Source organism: Fundulus heteroclitus, chromosome 3 (genome assembly GCF_011125445.2).
Source record: "Fundulus heteroclitus isolate FHET01 chromosome 3, MU-UCD_Fhet_4.1, whole genome shotgun sequence".
Lineage (NCBI taxonomy): Eukaryota > Metazoa > Chordata > Actinopteri > Cyprinodontiformes > Fundulidae > Fundulus > Fundulus heteroclitus.
The window spans coordinates 35,019,675-35,032,530 of NC_046363.1; the positions used below are offsets into that span (position 1 = coordinate 35,019,675).

At 38.3% G+C, this 12,856-nt stretch overlaps 1 protein-coding gene and 1 non-coding gene across 2 annotated transcripts; both read left to right on the top strand.

Moving 5' to 3' along the window:
• Positions 1-599: 599 nt before the first annotated feature.
• ppp1r8b (protein phosphatase 1, regulatory subunit 8b) lies at positions 600-10,982 on the top strand. Its single transcript, XM_012878764.3, has 7 exons — positions 600-720; positions 1,104-1,164; positions 1,482-1,635; positions 5,942-6,156; positions 7,683-7,827; positions 9,133-9,197; positions 9,313-10,982. Exons 1-7 carry the CDS (start codon positions 668-670, stop codon positions 9,664-9,666), a joined length of 1,047 nt encoding a protein of 348 aa, XP_012734218.1. The 5' UTR covers positions 600-667; the 3' UTR covers positions 9,667-10,982.
• Positions 1,248-1,403, top strand: LOC118562786. The gene has a single exon (XR_004930801.1).
• Positions 10,983-12,856: the final 1,874 nt, after the last annotated feature.

The window sequence follows — 12,856 nt, forward strand, 5'->3', positions numbered from 1 at the left end:
TCCTTTGTGAAGAATGGCCTAACATTGCAATTTCTAGATATGCAAACCTTTTAAAGGCAAATTACAAAAGACCTCTGTAAATATAGTGAAAGATTTCAACAAGGTACCAGGTAGAGTGTAAAAAAATACAAAAAAAAAGAAAAACAAACATACATATCACACTTTTCAGATTTTGATTTTTAGCCAAAAACTTTTCGAAAATTTAGGAATTGTAATCTAATCGGTTGCCAACCTGATCTAATAATTTTCCTCGCACTTCAATAGTGCTTGAGTAGTTCTATATCTTAATAAAAACACATTTCAAGTTTGTAATGTATAAATTGAAATCTGAAAAACTTAAATGGGGTGTGAATAATATTGCACTGATTATTTGATATTATTGTCCTCCACTGTATTTGTATTTTTTTACATTTATCAAAGGTCTACAGCTTTACTACACGGTGAAATTAAAATGTTTACACTATTTTTCAAATATTTCCTTTGTGACCCTCATATCTTTATTTTACGTGCCTTCGTTGGGCTTGGATAAATCCCAATTTTACGTAAAGCGGCATCCACATTTTTACCCCAGACGCGCCTCTTGGGCAGAACTAGAAACTACAATTCCCAGAATGCAGCGGCAAATTCCTCCCAAGATGCATCTCGGCTTTTAATGCGCTGAGGGAAGATGGCGAGTAAAACAAGCAAAGACGGTCCTCCTCCTTTTGATTGTCCATCATGGTGAGACAAACGCACACGCCAAAGTTGTAGCGGGCTGTTCGTGAGACATTGCTAGTTGCAGACAAGCAGAACAACGAACTTCGGCGCGTATATGAAACTTTTATCACAGATAAAAGCTCGCCTTTTCTGCAGCTAACATTAGCTTTGAGCCTAGCTAGCAGGCTAACCCGTCAATGATGTTGGAAATGAATTAGCCAAAAAAAAAAGAGCAATGCAGCATGTGCTGAATTAGCTGAACGCGGTTTCCTAACATAAAAACATAGGAGATAAATTAAGCAGTTGGTATTTTCGTGACAGATTTGCTCCTGCACTGGACTTTTGTGTTTTTATTTATTTTTGTATCTTTTACACTGAATAAATCCTCTCTAACCTTTTGCTTGTAGGGCAGGAAAACCACCCACAGGGCTGCATCTGGACGTGATGAAGGGGGACAAATTGATAGAGGTGACTGAAACTTTAAAGATTTTTCTATAACGACGGAGTGGTTGTTTTAATGCATGCAGTTGTGAGAGGACAAAAAAAATAAAATGCACCAGATACTAGCCTGACAGTCTGCTGTGTCCCAAATGTGGGGGTCACTCTGTGGCTGCTCGGCTTCAAACGGTGCGAGAGCAACATGAACCATGAGATTTAAGCCCTTCAGTGGAAGCAACGCTGAAGAGTTATAACTCAGAGGCACAGATGCATCATGCTTGGCTGATTTTTAGATGTGGTGTCAGGGAGTTATTGACACAGGTTTTTTTTTTTCTCTCTCCTTGTAGAAACTGATCATAGATGAGAAGAAGTTTTACCTGTTCGGGAGGAACCCCGACTGGTGTGACTTCACCATTGACCACCAGTCCTGCTCTCGGGTTCATTCGGCGCTAATCTACCACAAACACCTAAAAAGGGTCTTCCTCATAGACCTAAACAGCAGTAAGACGGCACCCACAATCACACTTTGCTGCTTGATTTCCGTTGTTCTGTTATCGGTGTGGCTAGAATGTAAATTGCACAGAAGAAAAAGAAAAACTACCATTGATCCAAAATGATTGTTCTTGAGGTCAAGAAATAAATTATAATGTTGCAGCTGATTAATCAACCGTATCCTCTTAAAACCTAATCATTTTGGTCCAAACGAAGCCTTTTAGACACCTGAAAAAAAAGTTCCCCTTCAAATATATATGTTTGATTACAGATCTGTCAGGAGAATGTCTGTAGAGACACGGATAATTTTTAGGCGTCAAAAAGCCTGTTTAGACTACAATTATTGGGTCTTGTGAGGTTAAACATCCAAATAATTATTTTGGTTCATAACACTAGATTTACAGATTTCATATTATATTTAAAGCATTTAATATGTTGTGAAATTGTTCTAAAAAGAGAAGAATATTGTAATGCATTCTAAACATTTTGTCCTAATCTGCTTTTTTATAGTCTCGTTGTTTATTTTTCTTAGAGATGAGGTGATCACCTATTTTGTTCAGTTCAAACCTGCTGATACTGATTGTACCTGATTCAGATTTCTCTTTAAGAGCTATAAATAACAGTAAAATAACACTGTGTAGTGTCTGGATCATGGATACATTGAAAATTGAACTTTAACAAAATTGTCTCAATATTTCAAAGCTTTCTCTCCTTATGTCCCAGAAAGTTACGAATACAGTTAAATTCACACGGTTCTGGCAAATCAGATTATTGCCCACAGACTGTTTCTGCTTACTTGTATGCACACCTGAAAAATAACATGCATAGCATAAGCAGATTTTGACACATACTTTATAATAACAATAATGATAGTTCTGTCGAATTTACATTGCAGACGAAAAAGTTCAGATTTAGTGTTGAATGCTGAATTGAATTGTTAAATCATTTATGCGTGCCTTACAACCCTAGCCTCTCTGTTGTGAACGATCATTAATTATTTATCTGGATCAAACACACAGAAGCCTCTAGCAAACTGTACCAGTTGAACTGAATCTCAGTTATTTGATAATATAATTTAAAAAGACAGAATGAGTATTCACAACATTTGATTCTGTGAATACACATTTGCTATGTCATGGCCTTATCGACTGCTTTATGTGGTGTAATGTTACCTTAATGTAAGATTTCCAAAAGACTCGCTATATCTTCTAACACACGCTGCCCTATCAATGACTGGCAAAATTTGAAGGATGAAACAGAGAAACATGGCTGTGATTAGGGCTGAACAATTAATCGCAATTTCAATATAATCACAATTTTAAAGAACGCAATTTTCAAATCGCTGAGGTCATGTAACAATTAATGGATCAGACACGTCCTTTTGCTGTTGTTAATATGTTTAAAGTGGGTTTGGCTCCACATGGAAGGGAAGAGAGTTGCAGCAGTGAGATAATCTAAATGTATTATTTGTTTTAGAGTTTTTATAATCATACTGTTTTACCAGAAACTTTCAGGATTCTCACCATAGCATTAAGTACGATGGAACTGATTAATACATAGACTTGTTTGTTGGTTTCACAAGGACTGATGTCCAATTCAACAAGCTATTCTTTTGAATGATAATATTCAGATTAATAAAAACTGTTAAATTACTTGTTTTAAATAGTCCTTGTTTACAAACATCTTTACCTACAGGCCATTTTTGTTGGTTGTGGTTAATGCAGAGAAAAGTCAAAATTAAAGAAAAGTTACTTTATTCCGAAATCCACTGAAATTCACTGAAATTCTCAAGCTGTATACAAACGAAATTTTGTTCTGTACGCACTCTCTGCATACAAAATGAGAATAAAGTTTGTCTAAGTCTAAAGCGCAATTATGGTTGAAATATATCGCAGTATAGATTTTTGCCAAAATCGTACGGCCCAAATATGTTTAAAAAGACATGATAAATTAAACTGAAAACAAATAATTGCATTAAATTGCAATATTAAGATAAAAATCGCAATTAGATTATTTTCCAAAATCGTTCAGCCCTAGCTGTGATAGGTTCAGCTTTCTGTTGCCTCTTGAAGTCCAGCTTTTAAGTGCGACCTGAATGATCAGCGGTCATGCTTGCACAGAGTTTCCTTACCAGAAGCAGAGAACATTTTAAACAGGGAAGGAAAATGTGGATTTAACACAAGTGTTGTTGTCATCACAAGATTCTGTGTCCATATTCACAAGGAATCCTAGGACTAAAAGTAGCTCATAGTGAGGTCATTCTAGGTAAAATCTTAGAATTTTGTGAATTATAAGGTCTTCCTCTGAATTTTACCTTTTTGTAAGATAAAAGGTATTCACAAAGCGCTAAAGTGAAAAATGTTAGGAGTGAGAAGGACTTTTAGAGTGTCTTAAACAGTGAAGATGATCAAAACAGAGAGAGCCGATTGGCTGATCCACCGTCTTAGCAGTGGAGGGAGGACATGAGCACTTTAACATTTCTTTAACATTTATACAGGTTTCTCAGCAGCGCATTTCAGCGTAAAGCGCCGTTATGCTGAAAATTTTCAAGATTACACTGACATTAGACCATTAATGTTCATTAAAATTAGCCTAAATGCATCCAGAGAAGCACCAAACACCCCACCCCACCGCCGTTAGCGGTCCACCGTGAAAAAAGGTATTTTTATTGAGGATACAAACTGTAAATAACAGGAAAAAATATTGAATAATCGTCAATAAAAAGTGGAGAAATATACAAAGAATACAGTAGAGGATTTTTTTTTTAATTTACAGAAAATACTGTTAATAATAAACTTTTTAGAAGAATTGGAAAAGGTCGCAGACAAATGTATACATAAATACATTCTAGACAAGGTAAAGAGTTGAGGAAGTATTTGCTGTCTTCTACATTATTATTTCAGTGTCCATAGCTTAAATAGTCATCCAGAAGGTTGCTTGTGTGATTCCATCTTCTCTCTGGCTTTTGATTGCAGCACGTAGCGCTTCTCACTTTCAGGCTGGTGCGTAAAAGCAGAGAGAAAGATTCATGGTCCACCTATTTGCACTGGGATCAATTTACCTTTCAACTCTCCTCTATTCTCCTCTCAGAGCTGAGGACAGAGGAGCTGTCCGATATTTTGTTTCTGTGTTTTACGCTTTATTTTTTGCTCTATTTGTTAGTAAACCAAGTGCTTTTTGTATGTATTTACCATAACAAGACCACGTGACGGACGTACCATATTGCACATATTTGAAATGAGTAAATGAGGAGGAGCAATCGGAGTCAGTTTTCTAAGTAAACACCATCAGAATGAACGCTTGGCAGATATTGTTTTATTAAAGATGGATATATGTTTTTTTTTTGTTTTTTTATGGTTGAAATATGTGACTAGGCCCCTTTAACTAGAGGGCATGGTTCTGAATATTTCACCAACAAAGATGTCATCACAGGGTTTTCTAATATTGTAAAGCCCTGACCTCTATGATGTTGAAAATATCTCAGTTTTCTTTCCAGCGCAGCCACCTTCACACCAAAGAGGGATGTATTCCCTGTGCCCCTGGTGAAGAGTAAAATTGGCCTATTCTGTTCACCATCCGATTTCACTGTGCAGCTCTAATTTAAATTGTTTGGGCATTACAGTCAGGCAGTCTTGTAGACAGCTCAGGGGTCTAATCAGGTAGTGACACAGTGTACCGTGATGCTTTGAATATCCATTGAGCGGAGCGGCTTCGTTGCTAACCAAAGTCATACTTAGACATTTTAACAGATTTTTGACCACATTGTACCACATAAAATCAGTCAGTAAGCACAACGGTAATCATATATAAGGAACGGCATCAGTTTTTAAGAAAATTTAAAGATTTTAAGTGTGCCTTATAATCTGAAAAATATTTACATTTCCTAATCTTACATGTTCTGAGACCAACAGAGATCGGATAATACTGTACCTTTGCTCTGCCCTTTTCCACTTTCCTGTTATCTTGAGCTAGTATAATTTTTTTGACATCTTGAATAAAACTAAGGAATAAAAATAAAGCCGACTTCGTTTTTAAACACTTCACTGAGACCTGAGGAAATTGCTAACTTTGAGGGTTTTTTTTAGTCAGAAACATGGGAGCCTTTAATGATTGGTGCATTCACTGACCAGAGAAGGGTCTGGTTATTTTAGCTTCATCCCAAGCTTGCCAGCAGTCAAAACCAACAAAGCTAGAAACTGTTGACTTTCTTGATGAATCTCCTAAAATATGACAAACTGTTGGTTGACATTCTTCCAGATTAGTCAATGAACTGACTACAAGAGCCTCTAATAAGACTTGACATTTTTTATTTCAGCACACGGTACTTTCCTTGGACACATTCGCCTCGAGCCCCACAAGCCTCAGCAGGTTCCCATAGACTCTACGATATCGTTTGGGGCGTCAACACGGACCTACACTATTAGAGAGAAGCCCCAGTCCCAAGGCACCGCTGGCACAGGAGACAAGACGGGGGATGAAGAGGAGCTCAAAGGACTACTTGGACTTCCAGAGGAAGAGACAGAGCTGGAGGTACATTATTGATATTATAAATATTATTATATTATCATGGTTAGTTGTATAAAATGGGTTGTGATGATTTAACTGTCTTCTGTTCAGTTTTGGTCTCATATCTGATTAGATTAAATTCTTCAATCTTGCTTTTTTGTTTCTTTCTTTTTTTGCCTTACTGCATACACTGCTTTTTTTTTTTTTACTTTATGGTTTCTATGCATGATTTTTACCAGCAAAATATTGCACTCTTTAAAATGTGTACATTAATTTCTGTTCCTTAATCTGCATTTCACAGAAATGTTTACTGGTACAGCTAAAAGATGTGAATATTGTGAAAAGGTTTTATTTTTTGCCAATCATTTCAGAAAGTGAATCTAATTTGATTAATTACACACAGAGTGAAATATTTCAAGCCTTTATTCTTTTTCATTTTGATGTTAGCTTGCAGATAATGAAAACTCAAAATTCTTTGTCTCAGAAAATTTGAATCTTATACACCAACAATACTTTTAATGTATAGGTGTTTTATAATTCCCATATTATGGCCTACACAATCATAGGGAAGACTGCGGACTTGACAGACGCCCAGAAGACGGTCATTAACACTCGCCGCAAGTAGATTAAGCCACTAAAGGTCATCGCTAAATGAGCTGTTTGTTCAGAGTCCTGTATCCAGTCATAGTCATAGAAAGTTGAGTGGAAGGAAAAAGTGTGATAGGAAAAGGAGCACCAGCAACAGGGATAACTGCAGCCTTGATCTGCTACAGATGGAATCTCCACACGGGCTACAGGTGTCGCATCCGTCGTGTAAATCCACTCTTGAAGCACACAGAAAAAGTACTTGACTGTTTCTCAGGGGTCCAAAGTCCTGTTTATAGATGAAAGTAAATTCTGCATTTCAAATGAAAATCAAGGTCCCAGAGTCTGGAAGAAAAGCAGACAGGCACAGATGAAACGTTGCTTAAAGTCCAGTGTGAGGTTTCAGTCATCAGCGACGGTTTGGGGAGCTATGCTGGTGTCGGTCCGCTGCGGATAACCTGATATTCTTATTTTCTGAAACATCACATTTAGGGTTTTTCATTATCTTTAAGACATGATTATCAACATTAGAAGAAATGAAGGCTTTCACCCTGTGATGAATTTAATTTTCTAAAATTGATTAAAAAATATTGAACTGTTACAATATTATAATATTCTGAGATGTCCCTGTAAGGCTGTTTCCCAAGTCGCTGAACCCAAGTGTTAAATATATGATGACGATAACCGTAAAAAAAAATGCAGCTTGAGCACCAGCAGGCTTATGTAATGTTTCAAGCAGCTATTAATTTGATCTGCAAAAGTTTGTTTTGTCAAATATGTTGTAATTGTCATTGTGGTTTCAGTTCTTTTTTATTCACCATTGGCGTATTTACTAAGTATATCTCCTTTTGTCTCAGAGGTTGATCATACTTCATGTTATTATCCAAACCAGTGATTTATGATGCAGAAAAAATTTAATTTATGGTTATAATAGTCACTTTAAATCTTTTTATTTGATCTTCCAGAACCTTACAGAGTTTAATACTGCTCACAACAAGCGCATCTCCATCCTGACAATCGAGGAAGGCAACCTGGAAATTCAGAGGCCAAAGAGGAAACGCAAGAACTCCAGAGTTACTTTCAGTGAAGAGGACTCCATCATTAATCCAGGTGAATCCAGCAATCTACAGATCGATAGTCGAAACTTTCTGTTTTTCTTCAATCATCAAGGATATACAAATTTCTTTTTTACCTTAAAGGTTCTGGATCATGCTTTTATAAGCCTTCCAAAGTCAACTGTAGGCATATATAATGAAATATTGCCTCTGGCACTACGGAGTATTTATTTGTTATGAAATATTAGGTTTTTTTTTCTGCTGCTGTTTTTCCAACCCATAAAAAAGACGTCTGCCTTCATTGCGACGCCACTTCTCCCCATGTGGGGTCGCCGTAGAGCCGCTGCAGCACGGTGTTGACAAGGAGCAGCTGCTGAAGAGGTGCTAAAAGAGCCACTTCGTCTCCGCTTGCAGCAGAAATGATTGCGCTTTGCCTCACATCGCTGCGTGTTGGGCGTCTTTACCTTAGACATTATATGCACAGGCGCCTCATTACGTGCTGGAGCATATCGTGCGTCGCTGCCATACTGGATGGGTCTCCTCTACCGCAGAGGGAACAACTCGGCCCGTATTTTCTGCAGCTTAAGGTTGCAATAACCGGTGCAGATCGCCGTTTTGGGCTGAGATTGGTTCTGAAGATGTTTTTACTTGGTGAGAACGTTGCAGAAACCCAACAGACGGACCTTCATTTTATGTGACCGTTCTGCATAGGCTGCTTGTTTTCCAGGACAGGGAGGGGTTGCTACTTAGGGAGCAGAAATCACAAGGATTACTCACATATGCATGAATTGAGCAAAAAGGTCACTTTGGGTATGATTTTAATGAAGGAATGGCATCACTACAGAGTTAAAAGCTCAAAGAAGTTGATTTACTGTGACATGGGCCCTTTCAGCCAACATTTCTCTTGGTTCTATGCAGTTTGTCCTTAACAGAGTTCCAGACTGCAAAGTGCAATAGCAAAAACATTATTTGAGAAATCTTTCTCACCTAAATTTAAACCCAGAGCACAAAATAATTAATTTTGGGGCGCGTTGGTGGCACAGCGGGTAGCCCGACCCGCCTTTGTCCTCGACGCGGTCGACCCGGGTTCGACTCCGACCCGCGGCCCTTTGCCCCATGTCTCTCCCTTTCTTCAACCCCGCTTCCTGTCAGCCTACTGTGTTAAAAAGCGAGAAAAAAAAATCTATTCTGGAAATAATAATTTTAACAGATTGCCTCGGACAGCTAGATTCTGAGTGCACACAATAATGTAACATCTCTGTTTAATTACTGTCAGCCTGCACAATAAAAGGTTAAAGAAGTTAGTCTGATGCTCTCTGCAATGAAATGTAACCATGGTCTGTATTTTTTATGCTTACAGAAGATATAGACCCCTCTGTTGGACGCTTTAGAAATATGGTGCAGACAGCCGTCATTCCTATGAAGGTAATTCTCCTCCGTACATTTCCGATCCACTAAGCCTCGCAGAATACGCTTTAAGATAGCACAGATTGCCTTGTGTACGGCCTGTAAAGCTGCCGTCCTGTCATCCCTCTTGCAGAAGCGAAGATTTGACAGCCAGAACACACTGGGCCTGGACGACCTGGCTTCGAAGCGCATTCACGCCTACAGCTTAGGCGGAGGGCTGTACGGGGACCTGCCCCCCACCAGCCACGAGAACAAGCCAACAGGAGCCTCAGGAGGTGCCGCTATGCAGGGCGGGCTTCCTCTGCCCTTCCCCAACCCGGCACCAGAGGTAGATTTGGCCCCGGAAGCTCCCCAGCCCCCGATCACCCTCAACCCCACTCCAGTCACGGCCCCCTACCTTCCAGAGACCCTCAACGAGCCACGGAAAAAGAAGTACGCCAAGGAAGCTTGGCCGGGGAAGAAACCCACCCCTTCACTTCTCATCTAACCAGTTTTTTTAACAGCGCTGACTCTCAGGTTCCCAGCAGAAACATCAGGGACTGTGACCTGCCAGAGGTGGACCTCCTCACTTCTGTTTTTATTCGTTGTGTTATACAAAACTAGTGCAAACTGCACCACACAGAACTTTAGTTTGTTTTTTTTTTTTACAACAGAATACCCGGAAAAGCTCATGAGTTACAGAGTGATGGTTATGTGCTGAACTGAGTGATAGGCTGTATAGATAAAATGATGGAGTTGTGTGTTAAATGGCTTTGATTTGATGTAAAGTTGTATTTTCTACATGTTCCAACATTTTTTCACTCTTTCAAAAATATTGATAAAACTATTGAAAAAAGGGTTGAGAAATGTGGTTTTATTGAAATCTTACTCTGAGGAGTAAAGGCCACCCAGAGACTTTTTTTTATTTTGTCAAAACAGCTTTTTTAAAAATGTGTTGATAGGATGAAATTTTACTAAAAAAATCTGTCTAAGCCAATATTTCGTCAGCCAAGGTTTCCTGTACTTCCCCTAAACGCCACTAGGCGGCGGCTCAAGCAAACGGTTCGTTCTTCAATTACAAGCTGAAAACATGAATTAGCAGCTTAAAGCAATATCCTATTTTTTTTTTACTTTGAACTTTTTCTCTTGCATTAAGTTTGAAATGGTTTGCCGTATTCTCAGAACAAATATAGTATAAATACAATCCTTTTTACACTTTGTTGCTATTTAAGTGGACGTCTACAAAGTACAAGCAAAGCGGACTGGACACTAGCACAACTGCAACATAAAAGGTTACTAATAGCAGAAATGTTTAGATTCAGACTGTTGTAATGCATACATGGTATTAACATCTTTAAAATACTACTGCCTTCCTTAACCAATTCAAGATATAGTCCCTCCTTGCTCAACATTGCTTTAAAGTTAAATTTTTTGAATGGTTTTATTGAGTTAAGCGACACCAATTAAGTAAATGATGCACATATAAACAGCTCTGTTAGAAATTGCTTTAACAACAGTAGTTATGCTTTCCAGGTTTTTTATTTTTATTTATTTTTTTAAAGAGGTTGAAAATAGAGGTCTGGCAGCTTTAAGAACAGCTGATTGCTTTATAGCACCGGTAGCTGTTTTATCGTCTGGAAATGTTTGAGATGGCTTCCAAGATATAAAAACATAAACTGGTCATTTTAATGGATGCAAAAAATAATGATAATAAAAATTGGGCCGCCCCCCACTCATTTTTACAAACTAGACTGGTGTCTTCCCATTTTATTGTGTGGGTTTTGTATTATGACTGTAAATAAAAACAAATTACTTTTGACTCAATCTGTTTCAGTTCTTATTAGTATGGTGAATACGCCGCACTTTGACAGTGTAGACCAGCCACATTGTGTTGCTGTGATACCATTTAATAACCCTTTATAATTTTGTCTCATCACAAACTTTTTAGGATTTTATTGAGCAACAGAGTAGAAAAGGATAAATAGTTCTGTCATTTTATTTAGCTAATGAACATCTGAAAAGTATAGAGGGCGTTTATTATCATCAACTTATGTTACCTATACTGCAACTAACCGTCTTAGTCACCTTGGAAGTCCTGTTTGCAGTTTGTGGCGAAAATGTTGTGTTTTGGAAAACAAAACACTCTGGTGAGTGAAACTTGTCCTTTTTATGTGGCTTGGCATGTAGGCTAAGCCACATTCTTCACGTGGCTTGGCCTACATGCAGAATGCAATGTGTGGCATTGCATTCTGCATGGTGCTGGCTGCATCATGCCTTGGGGATGATGCATCCTCAGCATGGACAGGAAGGCTGATGAAAACTGATGGGATGAAGGAGATAGACACAGGACTATCCAGAAGCAAACCTGTTAGAGGCAGCAAAGGACTTATGGCTGGGGCGAAGGGTCCACTTTCCAACAGAACCACAGCCCTGAAGATGCAGCCGGAGCTACAATGGAATGGTTAGGTACAAAGCAGTGTCATGTGTTAGATGGTCCAGTCAAAACCCATTTGAGAATCAGTGAAAAAGCTTGAAAATTAATAATTGAAGATTAAGCATTTTTGCAAAGAAGAAAGACCAGACAAGTCAGTCTGTGTTAAGCTGGTGGAGCCATACATCAGAAGACTTGTAGCTATAGTTGCACCAAAGGTCAATTCTACAAAATATTGACGCTGAATTCAGATCTCGGCCAAACTTTTTAGTTTTTATTTGTAAACTATTTTGAAATCCATGTATCCTTCACCTTTAGCTGCACAATTATCCACTACTTTGTGTTGATATGGCACTTTTAATCCCGATGAAATGCATTGTTGTTCCAGTGTGCCAAAAAGTGAAATTCAAGGTGTGTTTTCTGATTAGTGTGATGCATCCAAAGTGAACGGGATACATAAAAAAACAAGGCTCCGTACCACTTAAGCTGTAGATTGAATAATGAGTACTTTAATCAATTCACCTTATTATTCTGGCTCAACAATCTGAACTTTTTGACATCAAGCTCAATCGCTCATATACTCTTTTTACCCTGGGGGTTATTTTATATTATATCCTTTTTATTCTTTTTGCGTGGGCAAAGAGGTCGGTAGAAATGCAGTTGGTGTCAAACATGGACACCTCCATGTCCAAATTTTGGGAATTTGTGATGTAAAAAGGGGAACTATAATAATTAGCTCAATCCAAATCTCCATTAAATGATTTCAAATCTATCTGCACATTTAAAGTGACATCTAATGTACGTTTTTAAGTGAGCAACAAATAAATCAAAGTGAAACGTGACAAAAAAAGAAATAGGCCACAACCCTGCGTGCAAATAATGTGCACACTCTGAAGCTATTCCTTTATCAAAGGACATTTTGATTTAGTTTAACGTGTTCAGTGTAAGCCCTCCACCCTTGGCTTGACTTGCATGCCATTGTGCCCAGATGTCAGGTGTGGTGTTGAAATATCGTGCTTTTCAGTTTTTGCAATTGCTTTGTGATAGCCTCAGATCAAATGCGGTTAGGTCACATTCAGACTAATTCCTAACAGAATGTTAGGAACTCATGGAGTTAAACATTCACCATTGACCTCATTCAAATGAGAAAATATGACACAAACAAACCCCTTTTATGAGAGGTCAGACACAGTCAGGGAACTTATAGCTGTGGGAGGGAGGGCGGGGCAGAGCTTTTAAAGACATATGGGGAAAAAAAGGAACTTTA

Coding starts and splice junctions, on each gene's coding strand:
- ppp1r8b (XM_012878764.3), top strand. CDS start 668: ATGGCGAGTAAAACAAGCAAAGACGGTCCTCCTCCTTTTGATTGTCCA. Junction 1,165..1,481: donor AGGGGGACAAATTGATAGAG/GTGACTGAAACT, acceptor CTCTCCTTGTAG/AAACTGATCATAGATGAGAA. Junction 7,828..9,132: donor GGACTCCATCATTAATCCAG/GTGAATCCAGCA, acceptor TTATGCTTACAG/AAGATATAGACCCCTCTGTT.